Below are 24,636 nucleotides of genomic sequence, written 5' to 3'. Positions count from 1 at the left end.
TTTATGTTTCTGAGAAAGCAAGGATCCCTTCTGGTTTCCTTCCATCACTCCTGTTTTGTGGCACATAAGAAGTAAACAATAAATATGTGATCTATAAGTACATGTGTTATTATTTGCACTTGATTGTGAAGTCTTTGTGATATATTGACAGAAATGAAAGGAAACTGGTCATTGTAGGAAAAGGAAACAGGTAAGACAAAAGACAAAAGAAAGAACTGATTTGGAATATATATAAGCCATAAAAAGAAGGTTGGCTGGTACTTAGGGTAGATTTTACTAAGTAAAGGGGAAATAGCTTTTCATAAAAGCAAATATAAACTTTGTTTATATTTGCTCTGGGAGGAAAGTGGAGATATTTGGGGCAGGATGCTAATAAACTGAAAGTAGAACTTTAATATGTTCTAGTGGAAACAACAACAACAAAAAAGGATCAATTTAGATGTGTTGTGATGAAGATCTAGATTTGAATGGAGGCAGTAAATGCTACAAAAGAAAGATCTGGAGAGAGAAAAATATTAAAAGAAAAAGAAATTTGGCCTGGGTAAGTGATTATACAATATGGATATAACTCTCTTCCTTTCATATTTTCAATGAATTTCACTAGGTATATATTTTTACTCAGAAAAAAATATTTCAGGTCCATTTAATTGATATTTTCTTCTTTTAGAAATATCTATATATCATACAACCATGACCTTGTACTCTTGATGTTTTGGATTAGTTGATACTTTGTTGTGAGGGGCTGTGCTATGCATTCTGGGATGCTGGTAGTACCCCTCACCTTCTCACTAGATGTCAACGGCACTGCCCACCTAGTTAGTAGTATACCTCTAGATATTGGTAGGGAGAGCAAAGTTAACTCCCATTTGAGACTCACTGTTTCAAAACTATATAGTCCTATTAAGTGCAGAGTATCATTGTTATAAATATTTACTATTATATTACAAACATGTTTCATTCTAATTCAGAAAGTGACAATTCTCTTAGGAAAATACATCTTATATTAAATAGAAACATTTTCACCCCCAGAACTGGGTATTTTACCACTGAGCTACATCCCCAACCTTTTTTCCTTTTTATTTTGAGACAGGGTCTCCTCTCAGTCACCCAGGCTGGCCATCAAGTTGTGTCCCTCCTGGCTCAGACTTCATAGTAGGTGGGATCAGAGGTAAGTGCCTCCTCACCCAGTGGAACCATTATTTTAAAAGAGAGTTTAGGATGGAAGAAGTAGATCTTTAAATGTACTTACATTGAGTTCTAAAACTATTCCAAGACAATCAATCAGCAATGAAACCAATGTGGCTATCATAATTATAACCACTGTTAGAAACACATGGAAAAATGATGAAAGAGTCCCTCCAAAAAACACGTTGGCAATGACCTGCCAAATAAACAGATTATTTTAAGAGGTAGTCTTCAGACATGCAAGATTTATTGAAAGAGAATTTCATAATAGCATGTAGGACTGTATACAATATTGTCAATAAGACAATCAAGTCCTGTCACTGTGAATGCTTTATATTTCCAAATTACTTACACATAGACACATAATGCAAGAACAAGTATTGTTTTTGTGGTGTTATTAGTCAGTCAGTTGATTATATTACAGATGCAGAGCATGACACACCAGGGTTTAAATACATGCATCTCTCAAGAATAAGCAAACCCTTAGGAAGTTACCTTATCCTTCTTCTTGAGCCTAACAAGGTTACTACTAAAACAAACTGCAGATGCTATTTAGATTACTTGAATGGCCTCTGAGGAAAGCATTACCACATTTCCTTTTAATGATGCTGGATGTGTAATATCCTTTACTAAGAGGAAATTGATTCTACATAAATGAAATCCTAATTGTTACAATTTAAGTCCATGATATATTGCTTTTCCTCAACAAAAACATAGAAGAGTTTATCACTATTTCTTACTAATACTCAGATCAGGAAACCAATTGACAGTCTCCTATGTAATATATCCCACACTATGGTATAATTTACAAAGAGAAGATGTCTGGGAGATTCTTCCTTTCTCTGGAATTAACATCCTAACTAGAAATTGACAATCCATCTAAAGAAATGAATGTATACAGGAGGCTGAGGCAGGAGGATTGTGAATTCAAAGACAGCCTGAGCAAGAGTGAGGTGTTAAGCCATTCAGTAAGACACTGTCTCTAAATAAACTATAAATTAGGGCTGGGGATGTGGCTCAGTGGTCGAGTGTCCCTGAGTTCAATCCCCAGTACCAAAATAAATAAATAAATAAACATACAAACAAATTTATCAATTTGTGATGGTACAAAAAATATCAAATAGCTTTTAGAACTAGAAAGAGCTTCAATCATCCAGATCTATCTCCCTTCAAGTAATCTTCTTTACAGCATTCCTGAAAAGTTCTGGACCCACCTTGGTTTGAGATAGGAATTGAAACATGGATAAAATTTGAAGCTGGATTGCCAACTGAGTCAATAGCATGCAAAAGAGCAAAGAGGTGAGAGTAGGAACAAACCTGTGGAGGGAGACAGGAGACTGAATAGAGGAGTGACTGTGCAGAAGATCAGGGGCAGAGATGGCATGGTAGGAGAGGGTCAGATGCTTAATATGGTAAAGAAGCAGCTCTCCAAGTTGTGTTACCTTGGTAGGTAACATTCCCCAGAGGCCAGATGCTGCCGTGGCTCTGCTAGAGTTGAACTAATAACTCTAACTGACTATAATTTGAACAGTCTTCCAAATATTATCTTATTTAAAATCTATTATTATCAAAACTTCTAATATAGGACTGTGAGAATGAAAAAAATCTGGGTAGGCTAGTGAGGGATATTTATTAGGGACACACAGCCTTTTCGTTCCCTTTATATGTGGTTGGATATCTTATCCATGATTTGAGATGGTTTCATTATATTAGCTCTGTGTGTGTGTTTATGTGTATAGAAAGAAGTGAACGGGTGAGGTATATATGACATTCCTCTGCCTAATATTTGCTACAATGGCAAAGATCTTGATTTAGTTCTGTCTTCCTGTCATGGCAGCTAGAAAGGAAATTCATGTCCAAGTACTGAAGACACAGGCTGCCCAGGTGAAGTGACTCAGACGGTCCACACACAGTTTACCAGAAACCGCATGGGAATGCACCATCTGTTCTTTCTGATCTAGAGATCAAATCTGAACCTCAAGTCCTGGGCAGATGCTGCAAGAATACCATTTCCTGCATCTAATAATAGTTAGAAAATTTCTAAAAGGCTCTTACATTTTAAAAACCTGCATGAAGTATCAGTTTATTTGACTTCTCCCTCTAGTCAAGGTAGAAAATGTCCTGTGAGTGCCACATTAGCAAGTGAGCAGAAATGCTAGTAGCAGAGGGCACACACAGTGCTGCCCTCTTCCCTCTTTCAAGTCCCAGTGCTGGTCCTCACCCAGCACTGCCCATGGGAAGGGAAGCTCCGGGCTGTCCTGAGAGGCTTGCTGATTACTGAGTGCATTTAAGGCTCTGTGGACGTTTCACTTCATACATTAGACCCATTCACATAGTGCACTGTGTAAACAGCCCCCAGGAATAGATCCTAAGACTAAGCCCTTTTCAGTATGACTCCTGAAAGAACCACTGTGCCTCAGGATCATGTTTCACTGCTAACCAGTGCAGTGGGTGTTTAGCTGTCAGCAAAAGGGATTCCTGACAAGCCATGCTATCCCCTTTCACACCAAAAGGACTCATTCTCTTTCAGCTAATCTTTCTCCACAAATCCAAGTGGATTATACAACATAATTTGGAACTGAATTTATAAACAAAAAATTTGTAGGGAAATAATATACTGTATGCTTACATTATTTATATAATTTTTGCATGTCACATATAAATGTATACATATAAATACATAAATGAAGTATATATGTAAAACCATAGGTTGATGTTGCATTTTGATTCAGCACAGACTATAAGACATTTTAGTTTTTTAAAAATAGCAAAACCGATTAGAATTCAATGCACATTGGTTTACAAAATGTTTTCCCCAAACTACAATTTTGAAAAATGCTTTTTAAACCTTGGTACTTAATTTATTTGTAAGAATACTATTTTTAAAAAGCCAATAAGTATGGGCTGGGGATGTGGCTCAAGCGGTAACGCACTTGCCTGGCATGTGCGGGGCGCTGGGTTCGATTTTCAGCACCACATAAAAATAAAATAAAGATGTTGTATCCACCAAAAACTAAAAAATAAATATTAAAAAATTCTCTCTCTCTCTCTCTCTCTCTCTTAAAAAAAAAAAAAAGCCAATAAGTAAGCCAGGTGCAATGGTGCAAACCTATAATCCCAGCTATTCCAGAAGGCTGAGACAGGAGGATCACAAGTTGGAGGCCAGCCTCAGCAATTTACCGACATGACACCCTGTCTCAATATATCAAGGGCTAGGGATGTACTTCAGAGATAGTGTACCCTTGGTTCTACACATGGTATTGGGAAAAAAAGAAAAAAGCCAACAGCTTTAGTTTAACTATACTGAAGGCTGGCATTCACTTTGGAATGCAGTTGTATAAATATTTGTGCTTATGCTTATAAATATAATTTTCACTTCTAACTTTTGCAAAATTAATCTTATATTCTATTATTCTAAGTTGAGAAAGAAAATTTTATAAATTACATCATTGTCGTGTCCTTGAGAATTTTCAGAATAAAATTATTTATAAACCTTCCTAATTTAAGTGTAGTAGAGAGAGAACCTGGATAAAGTATTAAAGAAGAATCATGCTTACCTCTCTAGTTACAAAGCATTCGATTGGGTATGTCAAAATGACAGTTATGCCATAGCAAAACCTTCCAAAGGTTACCAGGTCATCACCTCTGCAATAATTTTCAAATAAATCCCCTAGAGAATAATATAAAATAAATTCATTTATTTATTAGTTACTAGATTTTTGAGGTATATAACAAATGAAATATTTATTATTATAAGTCAAGCTCTATAATCTTCACTTCATTTAATTAAAGGAATAGATTACCAGGTCTAAATGTGTTTGCATTCAGTACCATATAGCTATTTATTGATATTAAAATCAATACATGTCCCATTTGATGAGAAATGCAACACTAATAGTTTTTTTTTATTATTCCTATTATTTGTTTTTGGTGGATTTGCCTCAAGTTTGAATCAAATTCTAAAAAACACTTTATCCATTGTCTTCTTACATTAGAATCAACTCCCTAAATTCTTGCTCACTGGCTTTGTAAATTTGCTTCTGGCCTTTGTTTGTGGTAAGCGACTGAATTACATATATAAAAAAATCTATTAAAATAAACAAATTTCCCTTTGAAGTGCTATTCTTAGATCAAGGACAAATCTGAAAGGAAGAGTAGTCCAGTACATCTGGGGAGTTGAGTTTCCTGCACACGATGCTGTAGGGGTTAATCACAGTCTTGGGACCACACCAAGGAATTCTAAACATATTGTCTTTTATGTCATCCGATGTGCCTGAGTATAAATGCACTGTTTCAAAACTGAAAATATGGCTGCCTCCCAGAAAGAACATTAAATTTAGTTCCAGACTAAATAATGAACCATATACCTTGAACCAGTTCTTTAGATCCCATATGTTTGCAGAAATTGATGAAGAAATACAGGAATCTAATTAGGGCAGAGAAGTCATCAGCCAGAAACACTCAGTCGTGTTTATTTCCTGAATAACATGTTTATTTCCCAAATAACATGCATTTGGATCCATTTATTTCCCCAGTAGCGTGCTTAAATTTGAAAACTGCAGTTGCCTTTTTTCAAGAGCACTGAGTACAAAACTACATCAAAGTCACATATCTCACTACTGTTTAAAAAGAAAACAAAATAATACCTTTGTACTCTTTTCATTAAAAAGCTAAATACCCTAAATGAACTGCCTCTTCTGGAGAGCCATTTAAGTGACCCCCTCAACTCCCCCATCAAGTAAAACAAACAGACATTCCTTTCTAATGTCCTTTTTTGGGCAGAATGAGTTTGTACCACAAAGCAGCAGTGACAGGGAATGGTCTGAAAATTGATTGAAAAGGCTCCAGATTCTCTGAAAATAAAAAGGGTGAAGTTCCCCATTCACTAGCCTTCACTAATAAATGGGCCCTGCGCCTTATCAAAAGTCAATGAGAATGTCAGCAATAATCTAGAGTTCCTACTGCCTCACAAGCTGGACTTTATCTACTCATCAAGGGGAGCAAAGCAGCACACAGTTTGTACAAACAAGACCAGATTTGCCTAAGGAGAAATGACCTGAAGGACCAGGGTCAGTTTATTCCAGCTTGAAATGAAATATATTTTAGGGAATTATAGCCCGGGGAAAAATAAGGACAACCACCACCACATCAAACACCTGTCAGCTTTGTGATAGAAAGATTTAATTAAATCTGAGCAATTACTACTTATTTAAAAGAAAAAACCAAACAAACAAAACCAAAAAAACACATACACATATACACCAGGAAGGTGTGACTAGCAAAAAAAAAAAAAAAAAAAAAAATGGTTTATGTTTTACTGAAGAGGCATTTAAAACCCAAGGTCCCACACAGACCAGAACCCTTAGGCCATTCATCTTGACAAACTGTGTAGCAATAGTGACACATGCCAATGTTTCGAAATATTTTTTATCAAGATCTTCAAGGTCACTTTTAACTGCTCTTTACTGGCACACACAGGTATTATATTTTGGCTGCATTGGTATCATGTTATTCATTATTTATTAAGCCATCTTTCTTCATTTTCTGAGAAATATCTGTGTACAATCCCAGTAACCTGTAACGTCTGTTAAAAAAAAAAAAAAAAAAAAAAAAGGTAGCCATTCTCCCAAGAACATTCTAGTGTCACAGAAAACTAAGCCCAGAGGAGCTGGAGGTAAGAGACAGCTTTTAGGGGGTCATGGTAGACCAAAATGGAGGAGGCAGGAAGAGAATGGAAAGAAAATGGGACTTGGATGTCAGAAGACTTTTTCTTTAATTTGTCACAAACCAGCATAGGCAAGCTACTGCAACTCTTTGTGTCTTAAAAGGAGGTAAAACTAGTTATTCCACTTAACCTTCCAAGGGTTGTTTGAAGGTCAAGTGAGACACCAGACCTGCAAAAGCTGTGAAATACATGAATCACAGCCTTGGCCTGCTGTCAGACTACCCTTCGTATTGCACTCATCTGTAGGAGTGTAATGAATGAATGAAAAGGTCAAAGGCCCTTTAAGAAAGGATGATTCAGTTGTTGCGCCTGGGTGAAAACAAGAAAAGAGAAGTAACTTTGGAAGGAGGAAGGGAAAGGACTGCTTTTATGGAAAAGATGATGTTTTGTAATTAAGAGGAGAATGGAACAATTCAATAAAAATGCCCTACAGGCTGGGAAAGAAAAAGAAAAAAGTCTGGATAAGAACAGTCTGGATTAGAATTAAAAGAATGCAAACATCTAGAGAATTGGTTAACAGAGAAGCAGGCAACTTGCCTAAATTAATCACCCAGGTGAGGTAGAGGATGAGAGAGGTCAAATTAAAAAAAAAAAAAAAAAAAAAAAAAAGGAAAATCAACAGAAAGAAAGAATAACAATGAGAGTACAGTAGGAAGAAATTTGAGCAAAGAAAGGATGTTCAGTGCTGTTAGGTGATTCAGAAAGAGACAGGAGACACAGAACCCAGAAGATTATCAGCTTTGAGCACGAGGAGGCCTTTGGTAGTTGAGTTGGAAGATGCAGTAGAGTACGGGGAGGACCTGAACCTGGGTTCGTGAGCCTGGAGTGAAGATGGAAGGAGAGATTATGGACCACAGAACTAAGATTAAAAGTTTAGAAGGGAAATCTGAGGAAACAGCAGAGAGACAGGAGGGTAGAGCAAAGAATGGGTGGAAGAGTGATTATTTCAAAAATAACAGTGGACAAATTTGTACTAAAAATTGAGTAGAACATTGGGTGTATTGGTACCAATCCACATGAGCACCAAAATACCATGGAACTGAATCTCTCATTTTACCTTGGGTAAAGCCAGTGAAAGTCAAGTATCCACACGTAGCAAAGAGCACACAGATAAATACAGAAACCAAGATGGACATATGAATGATGCGGGACCATTTTGCTACTGTGGCTTCTTCCAAAGAGCCATAGACTAAGAAGCAGTTATGGTGGCAAATAAATGCTGTAACACAAAAAAAGAAAAAAGGAAGCAAGCATTATTGAAGTAAACCCAGGTTTGTTTTTTTTTTCATTTATTCTGTAATTTAGAGATGAATACTAGTTTAGAATGTCAATCAACTGATGTTCAAAATATTATTTTACTAAATATACAAGAAAACAATTTTTCTAATGAGTCTAGAAATGAGAAACTTCATTCATATCAGGCTTATGTTGTATTTTGTCTTGATATAAACCAGACTATCCAAACTTCTCTCCCACTTTCCTTCTCCTAATGACCCTTCCCATCTAAAGGAAAATCTAAACAACACCATAATTATCAATGCATGACTTCCTCTGCCATCTGGGACACAGAGTTGCTTTAGATATCCAGCCAATTCTTAGTACATTGTGTGCAAGTTTTGAAGAAGTCCATAATACTTGCTAGAATTCCAAATTAAGAAACAAGATAACTATAAGGGTTTCTGCATGAGAAATGGATTTTTCCAAATTGAAGCAAATTTTAGTGATGAGTGAGAAAAGTTTGAGCATAAATTAGATCATACACTGCTAATAGGAAGTTTAAAACTTAGGACACCAGACGTCCAGGTATTTTTATTAAATAGATCTTTTTCAGTGAATAGGTGACTCGTTATTGGGAAAGGGCCTTTTGAAGCCGTGTACTCACCAAAAGACATGACCCCAACAGCCTGAATGGCATTGGGCTTTGCAAATACCCAGGCATCTTCCATTTTGGGTCTAGAAGAGAACCAGTTAATTTGATAAATTATCTTTAAAAATGTAAACATGTATATATCAGAGAGCAAGAAATGGTGCCACAAATAAAAATTGGAGGCCTATAAGCCCAAAATAAAAAGGGGCCCCCATGCATTTTATTTAGTCATAAATAAATTTCCTGGGATCATCAATACAATCTCAACCCCAGTCCTTTAAAATGCATTTGGAATACTTGTGCAGATTCTATTTTTACATATGTAAAATATCCACTGGCTATGTAATTTTGTGGATTTGTTTGCTCATCAATTTAACAACAAGCCTTTATTATGTACTCATCGTTGAGACTCTCATTGAGGGAGATATAAAATTAATAATGTCCAATTGCTACCCTTTATTCCCTTCCTTACTTTTTCAGGCTCCATCTACCCAAGTTATATTTAGCATTGCAGTTGAGGGTGATGCACATGAACTAATAGTAACTAAGAATGTACTGAGTGTATCCTGGGAACTCAACTGTGTCATCTCATTTAACTTTTACAACAACATTGAGTATTACTCTCATCATTTAACAAACGAGGAAAGTCAATGTCTGGGTGGTGACATAATTTGCTAAGCTCCCACAGATAATAAATGAGGAAGTTGGGGTTCATCTTCTTGGTAAACTTTATCCTCATCAAATGTATCTTCCATGCCGAACTTTCTGCCAGTGGCCTCAAGTTTCCACCTGTGGTTATATTCCTCAAAAGGAGTTTTGGAAATATATACACTTTAAAGAGCTTGAAGCAACCTGTATCCTAGCAGAATTAAAATATTCAGTATAAGCAGGAGTTTGCCTCCCTGATTAGAATCCTCTTGTCCCCAGTCAGCAATGATGAACAGCATAGGCTCTAAGATCAAACAGATAGTCTCTGTGTTCGTCTGACTTCTTCTATTTCTTATCTATGTGAACTCAGGCTAGTTACTTGATCTTCCTGTGCTTTGATTTCTACATCTATAAAATGGGGATAACAGTATACCTAAATCAATGAATTATTGTGCAGATTAGAGAAAATGTGTAAAACTTCCGAAAGAGAGACTACAACATAGCACATGTTAAATAAGTGGTCATTTTTATCATCATTTTTTATTAATACCTTTATTATCATCTATAGTTATTTAAGAAAAGGTAGCAAAAAAGGGCATGCTGGCAGACACCTATAATTCTAGAGACTTGAGAGACTGAGATAAGAGGATGCAAGTTGGAGGCTAGCCTGGGTAACTTAGGGAGACCCTGTCTTTTTTTTTTTTTTTTTAAGGCACCAAAAAGTATAAAAGTATGACCAACTTCCCTAGAAAGGAAAAACTTGGATAATACTTAGAATAATGCATGAAGGTAGAAGAGATGGGCACCGGAAGCATACTATAAAAATGAAGGCACTGGAGCTTTTAAATTTAAAAAAGAGAAATTCCAAAGATTAAAATCTACCTTTCCTAATTTTGTTATTCATTCTTTATGTAAATAGGACACAAAGTAACCCTGTACATTTTGCCAAAGTTTGTGGGATTTGTGCGGGATATCACCTTTCTTTCCACATAGGAAAGGAGCTATGATAGGAAGGGCTGTGGCAAGGGAGGCCCCAAGGGTGCCCTGACCTGCTCTGATTCCATTTGTTGGAGCGGGAGCTGCTGCCACCTGCTGCCCACACTGCTGTCACTACAGTCAGCATTAGCAATCCCAGCACACCTGTTAAATTCCAAAATTAATGTGGAAAACACACACATTTTGTTTATCATCCTTAAAAAATAATTTAGATCAAGGACAAATAACCATTATGGAAATTTGAAGACTGTCTAAATTTCTAGGATGTTATAAATGATATCCTTTTTCATAGGGTTTCTGCTTGTGAAAAATACTCTCTTTTCCCCTTCAAAACAGATTGTGATAGTGTCCTGCTTTTAAAACTTCTATTAAAAATAGAAATGGAAGAGTTTGAGCTTCATTTTCCTCCTTTAATTCAATTTTTTTCAGGTCCCTATGGTTTTTTTGAAGATATTCCTGGCGTGTACAATAATACCTGAAGATGATTTTGGATTTTCTCAGTTCATCTTTTTAACAATATTTTTTAGTGGTCAGTGGACCTTTATTTTATTTTATATGCTGAGAATTGAACCCAGTGCCTCACACATGCCAGGCAAGTGCTATACCACTGAACCATAACTCCAGCCCCTCTCTGTTCATTTTAATGATGGTAATTTTTAAAGATGGGAAGTGTCAAAGAAGATATTAGAGACAGAAAAGTTGCATGTTGCCCAAATAAATCTAGAGGAAGATAAGAGATACTGAATGTGACTTTTGAATTATTTATAAAATAGTAAAGGATTGAGTACTAGGGGAAAAAAAGCTTCACAGAAAAAAAATGCACCCCCACACATACATACACTTGGATATTTTATGTGATTGTGAAATAATCATAAACTTGTGTGCTATAAAGCAATTGTTACATGCTAAATGTACAAAAATAAAATATATGGAATAGAATATTTAGGTAAAATAGTAAGTTATAGAAAAAAATGTAAAAATTATTGCTCAGTAATCATCAATATTTGTTTTACAAACATATTGACTGGTCCTACATATTGTCAATAATATGTGCCTGTTAAGGGTATAAAAGCATGAACATGAATGAAGTTAACGTTAGCACATAATAGTAATCTCTGGGGAAACAGAAATGAATCAACTTTTAAATATGATCATATATCGCCCATCAAGATTGGAGGCAAACATAAAAAATGATTTTTGTCTAAGTTCCTGTTTCCTGAACTGTATGTAAGTATACAGTATTTTCTACATAAAACCTCCCTCTCAAAGATGGAGAGGTAGTTCAGTGGCAGAGGGCTTGCCTAGCATGTGCAAGGCTCTGGGTTTGATTTCCAGCACTGCAAAAACAAAACCTCTCTGGATCTTAACCTAGTTTTTTAAAATTTTTTGAGGTGTAGAAGGGCACAATATCTTTATTTATTTACTTGTTTGTTTTTATGTGGTGCTGAGGATCTAACTCAGGGTCTCACACCTGCAAGGCAAGTGCTCTACCACTTAGCTCCAGCTCTAGCTCCTTAACCTAGTTTTTAACCTTGAATTTCAATGAGTATTCTATAATTGAAACTTGATACTTCTTGTTTTCTAGTTACTTATTCATTCATTTAACATTCAACAAATATTTGTTGACCACTCTATGGTAATTATTGTTACAATCTTTGGGAATACTGCAGAGAAAAAGACTAAAGATAAAGAGGTGAATTATTTTGGTGTATATTCTGCATCATAGAACAACTTGTAAAATGATATTTTCTGTAATGATGGGCATGTACTATATTCATGCTGTGCAATATGGTTGTCTGATATAGAAGTCAAAAGTGGCTATTGAGTATTTGAAGTTATGGCTAGTGTGACTGAAGAATTAATTTTTAATTTTATTTAATTTCATCTAACTTAAATTTATATAGCCACAAGTGCCTAGTAACTATTGTATAGGAAAACACAGATATGAAAGGAGTCATGTAGAAAGTCTTAGATAGCCTAAAGGAATTATACAAATTACCTAAAGAAGTTTCATTTTTCCTGTAACATAGTTTGTTCATTAATTTACAGCTTACTATTTACCATTGAAATTTCCAAGTGACAACTAAAAGAATGGAGTAGTTGCGTGTTAAGATAGCTAACAAGTGTACTTCATTAACTTCTATAGAACCATGGATATTTGAGAATTTGTCAAAAAGAAAAAAAAAGGAGGTAACATAATTTAAAGTATAATTACATATAGAGTTATATGTAAAACAGTACATAGGAGTCATACTTTACTATAAAATATGAATTAAACAGTACATAGGAGTCATACTTTACTATAAAATATGAATTAAACTACTTCATAATTAAAAGATTAAATTATGGAATAAGTGCTTGATTTTATTTAAAACTAGAGGTGCTTTACCACTGAGCCACATTCTTGGTTCTTTTCATTTTTTATTTTCAGACAGCATCTTTCCTCACTTAGTTGCTGAGACTGGCCTCTAACTTACCATTCTCCTGCCTCAGCCTCTCGAGTTGCTAGGACACAGACATGTGTCTCCATGGCTTTAAATAAGGAATATTTTTCAGTTGATTATTCAAATTCAACCATATTAATTAACCTAGACTTTTCAGAAATATTTCTTTTCCACAAAAAGTCAGAAGGAACTCCTAAATAAGAACTTCTCTCCAATTTAAGTTTGTTCTAGATCATTCTATTAAAATTCATTTCCCTGAAGAATTGAAATCAATGGCACTTACTGGTATGTGTCTAGAGTTAACAGAAGCCAACAGTTATGGAATTAGCCCATTGAGCTCAATGTTGTCTAACCTGCAAGTGTGAATGTTACCCACCTATGAATGGAAGCTCTTTATCCACATCTTGCTCCTCCTGCTTCTTTAATTTAATAAATGTACTTGCTGGGTAAAGACCAAATAGTGACTAACATAATCAAAAAAGGAACAACTAAAATAAGAATAAACTTAATTTTCATTGTGAAAAACACATTTTCTTTATGACTAAGAAATACACAGCAGATTGTAATAGAAAAAATATGGACTTTGGGCTCAAAGAAACTTGGATTTAAATTTTAACTTTATGATTTATTAGCAAGTGACTTTTGTCAGATTGCTTAATGATACTGTTCTCAATATTGATAATGCTATTTTATGTATTAATGTAAGAGTTAAATGAAAAGATGAAGGAAAAAAAGTGGTACACAGTGGATAATGTTAGATGAGTCCCTCTTTTCCTTGTTCTTTTTCCTTGCATTATAATTAAAGTAATAATCCATGTCTAAATCTGGGTGTAAGGATCAGCAAATATGGGAAATGAAAACTTCTTTATAGTATTCATAATTTTTTCTTCAAGAAAAAAAGGACCTTGGGCAATGAAAGATAGCTTATTCTTTTAAAAATAAGGGATTTTGGAAAAACATCAAAAATTTGTCTATCTCCCTACATACACAACAATCGCATTGGTATAGTCTACCTGACATAACCATTTTAGAACTCTGGAGCTTATTGAAGCTTGAAACTTCCAGAAGAAGCATTAGATGGTAAATTGAGGTTACTTTTAATCAAGTTGAGTTTTCACCATCGGAGCAATCACCCAAGACCCATACTTGGCAGACAGCCATGCTCACACATGTTCTAGGAGGAACTTGCCTGGAGCTTGTGGGAGCCAGAGTGGACAAAAAAACACCATGTGTTCCAGATACAGGGATCTATGCTCAGATTTCTGATTGTTGCTTCTGATGACAAAAGTGCCGACAAAAAGGTGGCAAACCATGATTACTGCATCTCCTCCCATTGTGGCAAGTCACTTCCTCTTGGCTAACGGGACTTCCACAGAGTTTGAAGAACCAGCACCCACCTCCTCTTAATTTTTGTATGTCAATGAAAAATATAAAGAACAAAATCATCTAACTACTGGATCATCTACTTCCTTTCTCTACCTGTTTATAGCTGCAATTACCCTACTTCATTAAGACATTAGGCAAAAAATTAAAAATAAGTATATTTTGTGAAAATATTGTTGTGGCAGCAGTTGAGAATGGAAGGCATTACAGCCAAGCAGAGGGAGCTCATGATGAGAAAGAGCTGACTTGCTGCACACAACCCTTTGAGTATAAACTCAGAAACATCAGAAAGCTAAGAAGGATACTTCACCAAAAGGTAAAAATAAGAAAAATGGAAGGTCCTGGATAGAGGTCAGTAGATGGAGGTAAGAGATAAAGGAAGTCCTAGGATGACAATGGGAAGAAAACTGAGACTCCAGTCTCTCTGGAGAGAATCAGTACAACAGAATGAAAGCTTTTGGAGGAAGCTCTCCAATAAATAAATAAATAAATAGATAGATAGATAAATAAATAAATAAATAAAATTAATAGGTATCCATATGTTTGAACATTTGAAAGAGGAGTAACAAAAATGATCAAATTTAAAAGCTAAATTGGACACCTAGCTAAATGGGTCAAAAATAACTCTGAGAGCAAAGTGCTCATTGTAGGAAAAAAACTAAAAAAAAAAAAAAAAAAAAGAAAAAAAAGAAAAGAAAAGAAAAATAAAACTATTTAACTTTAAAAGTTGTGCTATGTCTTGATGTATTATGACATGTATAATATGTATACCTAAAAAGAGGAAAGATAATTTGGTGACTGGCTTATAGCAGTTTGCAGCCTTAGTATGGTAAATACCTTTAAAAGATTGCTTCCCTTATCCTCCAAAATCTAAGCGTATGCTAAGTCACATACTTGGGTTTTTGTCTTTGTCTTCTGTTATTGTTGTTTGGTGCTGGGGATTAAAGTCAGCGCTCTCTTGTGCTAGGACAAAGGAGCTTTAGCTTTGAGATACACCTCAGCCAGCCCCTTTTACTTTAAAAATCCCTTGGTGTGTGCATATGGCAGAGTGATGAAGGTGGAGAAGTTGGGGAAGTTGAATTGGTTTTGCAAAGTTGTCCAAGTTTGCATTCCAGGATTCAGGCTCTCATCCTGTTTTGAAAGACAGACTCCTCCTTATCTCCACATCAGCTGAGGAGCAATAAGGCCAGGCAGTAGGAAGCAAGTCCTAGGTATACCTCCAGTCTTCACCCACTCAGGAAAACAAGCGTTAGAGTGACTGCTCCTGAGCCTTAGAACAGGCGGCCTCCACATCAGGATGATCAAACAACCTTATGCCTCTCTCTGGCACATGTCCACGCTCTTTCTGGCTAAACAGAAGCAACCTCCAAACTATACAATCCTGGCAGAGCCTCCATTTTCATTGTAAGTTTTATATGTTAACCTCCTCAATCACACATCTGAGAGTTAAGTGCTCTGGGTGGCACACGAGGCTCTTGTTTCCTGTCAGACCACAGGCTGTTCATGACAGGCAGATCTGAGCACTTCCTGCAGCTCTGGCATTAGCTGATAGCTCTCTGCCACTTCCTTGCCTGGATGGCTTGTATTCTGTTCTTTAGACAGTTGTGGTTTACAGGAACATAAAAACCTGACTGGGTAAATTCTTCTTGGGGAACTTTAACATCAAAACTGATACATTTTTCAAAAATAAAATTTAAAAGTTGGTTTTGATTTAAAATGTACCTAAATCTTCAAGCTGGCTTTTTGCCATAAAATAATTTTGGTTTTTAAAATATGAATATGTTCCAATTCCTGTGTCAACCCTTTAAAAATTGTCTTTACCTGTTTACTATTGTTCAGAATGAACAGTGGAGTGTGCGTAGGAGAGGATGGGATTCACTTCTTTCATATGATAAAAATTTGTAAGAATTTTGGATGTTGTTTTGGTTTTCTATTGTGTCTCTCCACAAAACAATTAAAATATGATGTGAATTTATATTAAAAATTAACATAATTTTAGATGTGAGCTACTGATAATTATTTTCATTGAGGTTCTACTCATGTTTTAACTGCTTCACCTTATATGCTGTCCCTGTACAGTCTTGCCCCCACCAGACTCTCCAGATACTCTAAAAGTTGCATTTCTAAAACTCTGGATGACTTCTTCTTCCCCCATCTCCCCCCCACAAAAGTTACACTATATATAGATATCAAAATATCAAAAACTTACTATATTTTCTCCAAATCTGCTTCTTCTCTGTCCTGGTAAGGAAACTAAAAGAGGGTCCTGTCCTCTACATTTCCATAGCACCCTGCTTATAGCCCTATCTATTGAGACCTGGATATGGTGGGCCTCCCAGCTTACTTGGGAGACTGAGCAGGAGGATGGTTTGAGCTCAAGAATTCAGGGCCTACCTGGGCAAAGTACTGATACTGCATCTCTCTCTCTCTCTCTCTCTCTCTCTCTCTCTTAATTTTTTAGTTGTAGTTGGACATAATATCTTTATTTTATTTATTTTTATGTGGTGCTGAGGATTGAACCCAGGGCCTCATGCGTGCTAGTCAAGCTCTCTACTGCTGAGCCATAACCCCAGCCTTTGAAGTTATATTTCATGTGCTTATTTGTTCTGCTTTACCATCGATAAGCTATAAGAGAACCACAGAAAGGGGCAGGGGTATATTTTCTTTTCAGCCCCTAAACCTAGAAGACTGACTGACCTGCAGTCATTTATTTAATAAATACTAATTGATTGAACAGACTCTTGCATTTTCTCAAATTGGTGGCAAATTCTGGACCATCTACTGATCTACGTGTCTAAGCCAGATTGCCCCTAGGTAACTCCTTCTCCCATGACCCTTGCTGTCCCTAAGTCTTTCTAACTTCATCAGCTTGAAATTAATTGAATATTTTCTCCACTTCATTTTTATCCACTTTGCCTTTATAATGTTCCAATTGTCTTTTGCCTGGACACTTGCTATGGATAGCCTCCTAGGTTTTTACACTCCTATCTAACTTCACCTCTGTTGCAAGAGAAGTCCAATTAAAATGGAGACTTGACTGGCCATTCTTCTGCTTAAGAACAGTCAATGCCCATTCAACTAAAGAACAAATCCCAGTTTCTTATTACACATAAAGTTTTTCCTTCATGTTGGTCTCTGCTAAACTCTATAAGTTCCTTTCCTTTTATATTCTACCCAAACTTTGCACCCAGAATCACCAAATTCTAGGTACTTCTTAAATATAGAAGCTATATAGTGGGTAGTGATAAGGTTATAGGGGCTGGTGGGAGCTGTGGTTTGAGTAATCATGACCCCTCTAAAATTAATGTTGTGGGCTGGGGATGTAGCTCAGTAGTAGCATGTTTGCTTAGTATGCATGAAGCCCTGGGTTTAATTCCCAGTAGTGTTAAACAGATAAATGAACAAATAAAATAGGTAAAATAAAATACTTGTTGAAACTTAATCCCCAGTACATCATATTGAGGTGTGGGGCCTTTAAGTGGTTAGTAGGCTGTAAGGAACCCTCACTATGTAAAAGAACTTGAAGGAGTAAGCTCAGCCATTTTTGTTGTTCCTTCCCTTCCACCAGGTGAGGACATAGAACTTATTTCCCTCTAGAAGAAACAGAGTTCAAGACACCATCTTGGAAGCAGAGACAGCAATCCTAACAGCCACTGAATGCTGGTGCCTGCCTTGATCTTGTGCTTAGCCTCTAAAACTGTGAGAAATACACTTCTGTTTTTTAATAAATTACCCAACCTGTGATATTTCTGTAGCAGCAAAACAGACTAAAACAGTGGGTAAGGACAGCACGATTTTCAGCAATTTTTCAAAAGTGACAATATGGAGATTAGTCATTGTTAAAATCATATAACATATATATGAGCAATATAAGAGCATATAGAATTCTTGACAAAATTATCAAGGCATTTGGGATACAGGGTACCTAACACAAGAAGGAGGAAAAAGGAAGTCCTAGAATGACAGAAATAGACACATTGTTTAGAAAGGAGTAACATAAACTTATTTTTACAGGCTAGCTCCCCCAACCAATGGCAGTGTGTGCCTGCTGTCCAAATTCCTCCTAATATTGGAACCTTGAACTTCTGCCACTGCACATAGTACATCTCTAGACCTCACACATTTGTGCTAACAGTAGCTTCCACCCCACCCTCATCCCCTTTTGACACAACTAATGCCTTTGTGTTTTTTTCAAGCACCAAATCACATATTGTCTTATCCTGATATATTACCTGCCTACACAGGTTGGATTAAGAGCCCTTCCTCTGCTTCCATGGCACCGAATAATAATATATTGTGATTGTCTTTATATGTTTATTCTATATAGAACTAACCACTACTTTATATGTTTATTCTATAAAACATAAGGATGTGATGTCAGGGACTGTGCTTTCTTCATCTTTGTAGTCCAAATATTTACAAGAGAGACAGGTGTCAGTTGGCCATTTAATAAATTATTACTGGCTCAAAGAAAAGGCTAGTCATTTTTTGCTCTTTGTTTGTGAATCTGTACCAGAGACCAGTTAGATTTCTGACTGGAATAAACAGAGAGCTGTAAACATGACTAAGACAGTCATTTATAAAAATACCTGATCATGAGTAAAGGAGGACTTGACATTGAGCCACTGAGGCTGTTCCTCTTGCTCTTCTGATATTTGGAATGACTGGATGAATCCTCCTTAAGCACATACCATATTGCAGACGTTTTTCCTAGGTTCATATAGTCTCAAATCAAACAATAGTTCTGGGTGATGTTTCACATGGGCAGTTTGTCAAGTGAAACACACCACTAGCGGCAGAACCTAAAGTCAAATGATGTTTTAGCAAATGAGTTAGCAAATTTTGCAAAGCATTGGAACTAGACTTAGGAGAATTTTGTTTGACATGATTTTTTTTTTTTTTTTTTTTTTATCGTCTCAAGACAACTTTTATTATCTCATTACTTTGAAATTTTGGTCAGTCAATCCCCAAGTTACATTGACTAAATCCAGAAAGCATATGGATTCATTCAAATATTCAACTGATAATTCAACAATTCTTTGCTGAATTCTAATTTCATGTTAGGCACTCTGCTGAGTAATAGGTATACAGTGTGAAAAAGCAAATGTGATTTCTGTTATCGTGGCACTTGTGGTATGTTGAGAAAAATAAAATACAAAGGGAAATGTATAAAATATGAATAAAGACAATTTAACAGAAATATCATTATTTTATTCCTGTGTGTGGCTCCAAATGTAATCAACTAGAATATTCAAGTCCTGAACATATTCCCATTCATCATACTCTTAGGTAATAATCTCTTTGTTGAGATACTTGAGGCTACTAGGTACAGACACTCAAGTCTCCTACTATGGTCTTCAGAAGGTATCCATGTTTTATTCTCCATATCCTTATTCTACCGTTTCAAGAAATGTACTAGCTCCTTTCCAAAATTCTAAATTTCAATCATTCAAGATTTCATGGAGGACTTGTGGCTTCATCTTTTGACTTGATCTATAACATGCTCACTATCTCCCATGGTAAAAAAAATTTATATATATATATATATATATATATATATATATATATATATATATTAAATACACTTTTTAAAAAGTACGTTTAGAGCTCTGACTCAAGACAGTTTTACCATACTACTTTTATTCATTGATGCTTTTCATCAAAGAAGAAAGGAGAAGAGAGATAAGAGGAAGTGGAGAAGGGTAAGGAAGAAGGAAAGAGAGAAGGGGAAGATTTGCCAAATTAATTTTTCTATTATTTTCTTAATTCTTAATTCTCTCTCAGTTGCTTCCTCCTGTACCATTTAACTGAAACTCCTATCCTCTGAAGAGGATTTCTGTGGTTTGCACCACATAATGGCCACTCTTCTAGCATCACTGACTTGACTTCTTTTGGGATCACCTTTTGTTTTTTCTACTCTTTGGAAGGGTTGACTATATTCTTAACTCCAAGAATGGGCATGTATAGTCCAAACACAAGCAACTCAACACAAACTGTGATAATGAGGTCTGAGATCATCCTGGGTCCTCATTAGAATCCTCATTAGAGCCAACCACTACTAATTCTGGGAAGTGAGGCTGAAGGAACCCTAAAAGAGAAAGCTCTTTCCCTTTCTATGGACTTGGACTTCAATGGATATAGGTTAAGACGGCTGTGGCCATTGTGACACAGTGAGGAAAATCTTTCAGATACAAGAGCCAGAACAGGAAGCAGAGAAAAGAGACAACAACAACAACAACAACAACAACAGCCCCAAATCAGAAAACATTATTTGAGACCCTACATCCAATCATATCTAATTATAAAAAATAATCTTGAACTTTACAGTTGAGTCAATAAATTCTCCTTTGTGTCAACCAGTTCATAATCCTGTGGTTGTCATTTGCACAACAAAAAGGGGAATAATTTATATATCATCAAAATTTTCAATGGCCAGTATTTGGCAGAATGAATTATTTCTTTATTTTGTACTCTTTCTCTGCCTTTACTCATATTTTAAATGATCCTTTCTTTAAACCCCTCTAGTGCTTTATATGTAGCATTAAATGGTAGAATTTCAGGGTTAGAGTAGATAAAGGGTAAGGAAATTAATATGTACTGAGATTCTCTGGAAAGGCACACTGCATATATATAAATGCTTGTTAAAAGTTCAGACACACGGAATTATGTTTAGAATTCCACATTATTGATTTAAATGCTTTTTTTCTAACTTTTTTTAGTTATAGATGGACACAATACATTTATTTTATTTATTTACATGTGGTGCTGAGGACTGAACACAAAGCCTCACACGTGCCAGGTGAGTGCTCTACCACTGAGCCACAGCCACAGCCCAATTAAGATGCTTTTAAAAGAGATGTCATAGGAAGGAAAAATAGTTTTAAGTTTGGAACTGCATATTATTGTTCCCATTCTGAATGTAAAAATTGAATATTAATGAGAAAATAAATGAAGGATTTTGCAACCCAATGCCTCTTACTCTAGCTAAGAAAAAAAGTAGAAAAAAATAGGAGAAATGTATTACTGCATTTTTATACTCACACACTTTCTGGAAAGCAATTAAATTTCCTTGCCACCTCAGTTTTTAGAAAGCAAAAGGTTAGAAAACACAATAAAATTGAACATAATTTCCAAAAAGTACTGGAAGTCATTGGACTGTGAGATATTTGAAATCATATCAAGAAGCAGGATTTATAGCCCTATGAGTTATGGAAAAGGAAATTGAATTGTGTTTTATTTTTAAAACACAACCACTAAAAAGATGTTTCCATAGTAACAAGGTCAATACCAGTGGCCATTACAGACCTTCCTCTTTTCTGATAGCGGGTTTAAAGATCTTTTTCAAATACCACTTTAAAAGCCCTATGAAAAAACTACAGCTTTTCTGATCATTCATCTGAACCAAAAATGAAGAAATCACACATGGTGTATTGAATTTCTCATGTTTTATGGATTATAAGCATTCATGGCTGCCATATTTTCAGAAAGAATCTTGCTTGACTAGCCAACCTCTGAACATGGGATTTAATTAGCCTGATCTTAAATAGGGACAAACAGAAGTTGTTTGCAGTAGTATTCAAACAGAAATAAAAGGAGGCACAATATTTAAAAACATACTCTTTTAATATCTAAACATTGAGAGAGTTAAGTAAATAGCCCCTGTTATTAGAAAATTTCCAAGGTTCAGATTAAATATGATATCACTGCTAGAGGAAGATACTGTCCACATTTTGTTTATACTGCTGAATTTAAATAGCTCTTAGTACATAAAATCAATTTATTTAACACCACCAGGATGTGGACTCTCCTAACCTGTTTTCTCTGTATCAAGCCACACTATTCATCTGATAGTCATTGTATAGCTTTATCATCTTCACTAAATGTGAGCCCTTGAGAGCAGAGATATTTTACTTTGTGTTCATGATAGTACCTCACATTTCACTTATATATAAAAATACTGAGAAATAGTGGTGAATGAATTGTAAAAAATAATCATACAACAGCAACTAAGATAACACAAAATCTCTGGTTTAATTTTAGAAACGATGTGTCAGTTGATATACTCATGATTGTAATCTCTTTAAACCAAGAGCTTTTAATTCCTGTAAGCTGAGATCCTTGTTCACAGAATCTTCAACTGTTAAGTAATGAATTCAATTGCCTGTCCCTTAGGTCAGTTCTGTCAGAATCTCTGTAGGTGGGGCCTGGAAACAACAGATTTTAAAGCTATTCAGGGGATTCTAATATGAAGCCAGAGGTGGAAATCACTGATTTACACTCTGCTTCTGGGGCACAATTAAGGATTAATTTCTTTACTCCCTAATTTAGCTACTCCCCCCGCCTTTAATTTTGCCTCAAAGTATTATGTATATCAAATATAGGGCTGGGCCTCAGTGGTAAGAGTGGTCACCTAGCATGTGTGAGCCCCTGGCTTCAATTCCCAGTACCAGAAGAAAAAAAAAATCTAAATATATGTCTTCTTGTTGTAATATGATTTGTTCCTTAGAATAATTGTTAACAATAAAATGTTTCAATTACAATGGTTTGGTTTCATATAATTAAAATTTTAGCCAAATTATTATTTATTATATTCTGTTGAATGCTTTTTGTTGCTATAAATTTAGAGTTTGAAAAGCAGAGTTGAATACAGAACCAATATAATATATACTAAATAAATATCAGTAGAATTGAATATATGCTTTTGAACTCTTATAGCTCTTATAGATGCCTTTCTTGGACCTGTAATGCCTTTTACCCCCTTATCTATCTAGAAAAATTCCATTTTATCTTTCAAAATTCCCAGATCATATTTTCTTCCTCCCGGAATCTCACCTAATCTATTAAACACTCTCTCTCGGTGTTTCCTCTGCCCCTTTCATGGTTCTACTTGGCTACTTATCACGTATTTTTTATTTATTTATTTTTCTTTTTTTGATTGTTTGTAAAATAAATCCCTTCTCCATAATTGACTGTGAACAGCTTGCATCAGGTACTGATTTATGCCTTTCTACTCTTTTTCTCTCAGAGAATGTTACAGTAACTGGAGACAATAAACACTCAATAGCATTTCACAATCTCTACTGTTAGAGACTGACTTGAATTCCCTCCAAATTCATGTCAAAGCTCTGACTCTGAGTGGGCTGGCATTTGGAAAAGAGGACTTTGGAGGCAGTCAGGGTTAGATGTGGCCATGAGAGCTGGCATTAACCTCCTCATTAGCAGAGGCCACAGTGAACTTGTTCTTTCTCTCTGCTGTGTGAGAACAGAGAAGAGGAGGAAGACCCTCACCAGAATCCAAACTCACTGGATCTGACCTCTGACTTCTGCCCTCTGTTTAAGGAACTCATTCTATGGTGTTTTGTGATGGTCTGACCTAACTTACTCGACTATGAATCAGGATTAAGTAATTTGAAGAGAAAATTAATATCAACATGACTGAGAGTTATACTTTCTTTAAGTTTTCTAAAAGATAGGCATTTTATTTTGTAAAGCAAAGGCCATATTAAATATAATTGGACTATATTTAATACTTTCTTCCAAATAAACTTGAGATTTAGCGTTGTTGTTTTTACATTTTTCTGGTATACTAAGAATTTTTTCATAACTACATACAGTTGAAATGAAGTAATTTTGCAGAGCAACAATCAGTCTAATTACCTTGTGGCCTGCATTATCAATTAGAGCTAATCACCAGGTATTCTTTTCATTTTTTGTCATAGATACCTCTCATTGAAGACTCAGTGCCCCTTGCACTGCTTCAGACATTATGTCTTAAATTTGTTTTACTTTGCCTGGTTTGGTGCAGACAGAATATTTAAGGTGTCATGAAAACTCCCTAATATATTATTTATTCATTCAATAAATATTTATTATGCATTGTAGAAATCCAACTCTGTTTAAAGACTATTTTAGTTGGTTTCATTCCAACAAATTCTTGGGACTACAAATATAAGTTATATGGCCCTTACCTAGTGAACCTGTTCTATAAGTAAAGCATAAAAACTGTAGCTTAGGTTAGCAGTCACACACTTGAATTTCATGGATGAATAACATTTTTAACATTTGGGGAACTAATAGCAGTGTGCCAATATTTTACTTGACCAAATAATAACATTTAAAACAAATACCACTGCCAACTATCACCATTAGTTAACAAATGATGGAGCATTTATTTTTATTTTATTTTTATTTTCTAGTACTAGGGATTGAACCCAGGGGTGCTTAACCACTGAGCAACACCCCCATCCCTTTTTATTTTGAGACAGTCTCACTAAGTTACTTAGAGCCTTGCTAAGTTGCTGAGGCTGGCCTCAAACCTGTACTCCTCCTGCTTCAGCCATCCAAGTCACTGGGATTACAGATGTGTGCTGCCATCCCTCGCTGATGGA

The 24,636-nt window shown here is 35.6% G+C and overlaps 1 protein-coding gene across 2 annotated transcripts in view; it reads right to left on the bottom strand.

Moving 5' to 3' along the window:
- Slc38a11 (solute carrier family 38 member 11) overlaps positions 1-24,636 on the bottom strand; it is a 49,184-nt gene that overhangs the window by 8,529 nt on the left and 16,019 nt on the right. For both annotated transcript variants that reach the window (XM_076866458.2, XM_076866459.2), the window contains 4 exons: positions 8,793-8,863; positions 7,968-8,129; positions 4,743-4,855; positions 1,250-1,381 (listed from right to left, as the gene is read on the bottom strand). In XM_076866458.2, the coding sequence (XP_076722573.2) occupies positions 1,250-1,381; positions 4,743-4,855; positions 7,968-8,129; positions 8,793-8,863 (478 nt within the window). The remainder of the gene's footprint in view (positions 1-1,249; positions 1,382-4,742; positions 4,856-7,967; positions 8,130-8,792; positions 8,864-24,636) is intronic.

This window comes from Callospermophilus lateralis, chromosome 9 (assembly GCF_048772815.1).
Source record: "Callospermophilus lateralis isolate mCalLat2 chromosome 9, mCalLat2.hap1, whole genome shotgun sequence".
NCBI classification, from domain to species: domain Eukaryota; kingdom Metazoa; phylum Chordata; class Mammalia; order Rodentia; family Sciuridae; genus Callospermophilus; species Callospermophilus lateralis.
The sequence above is the reverse complement of the archived record's forward strand: the minus strand, read 5'-3'. Positions and strand labels throughout refer to the sequence as shown.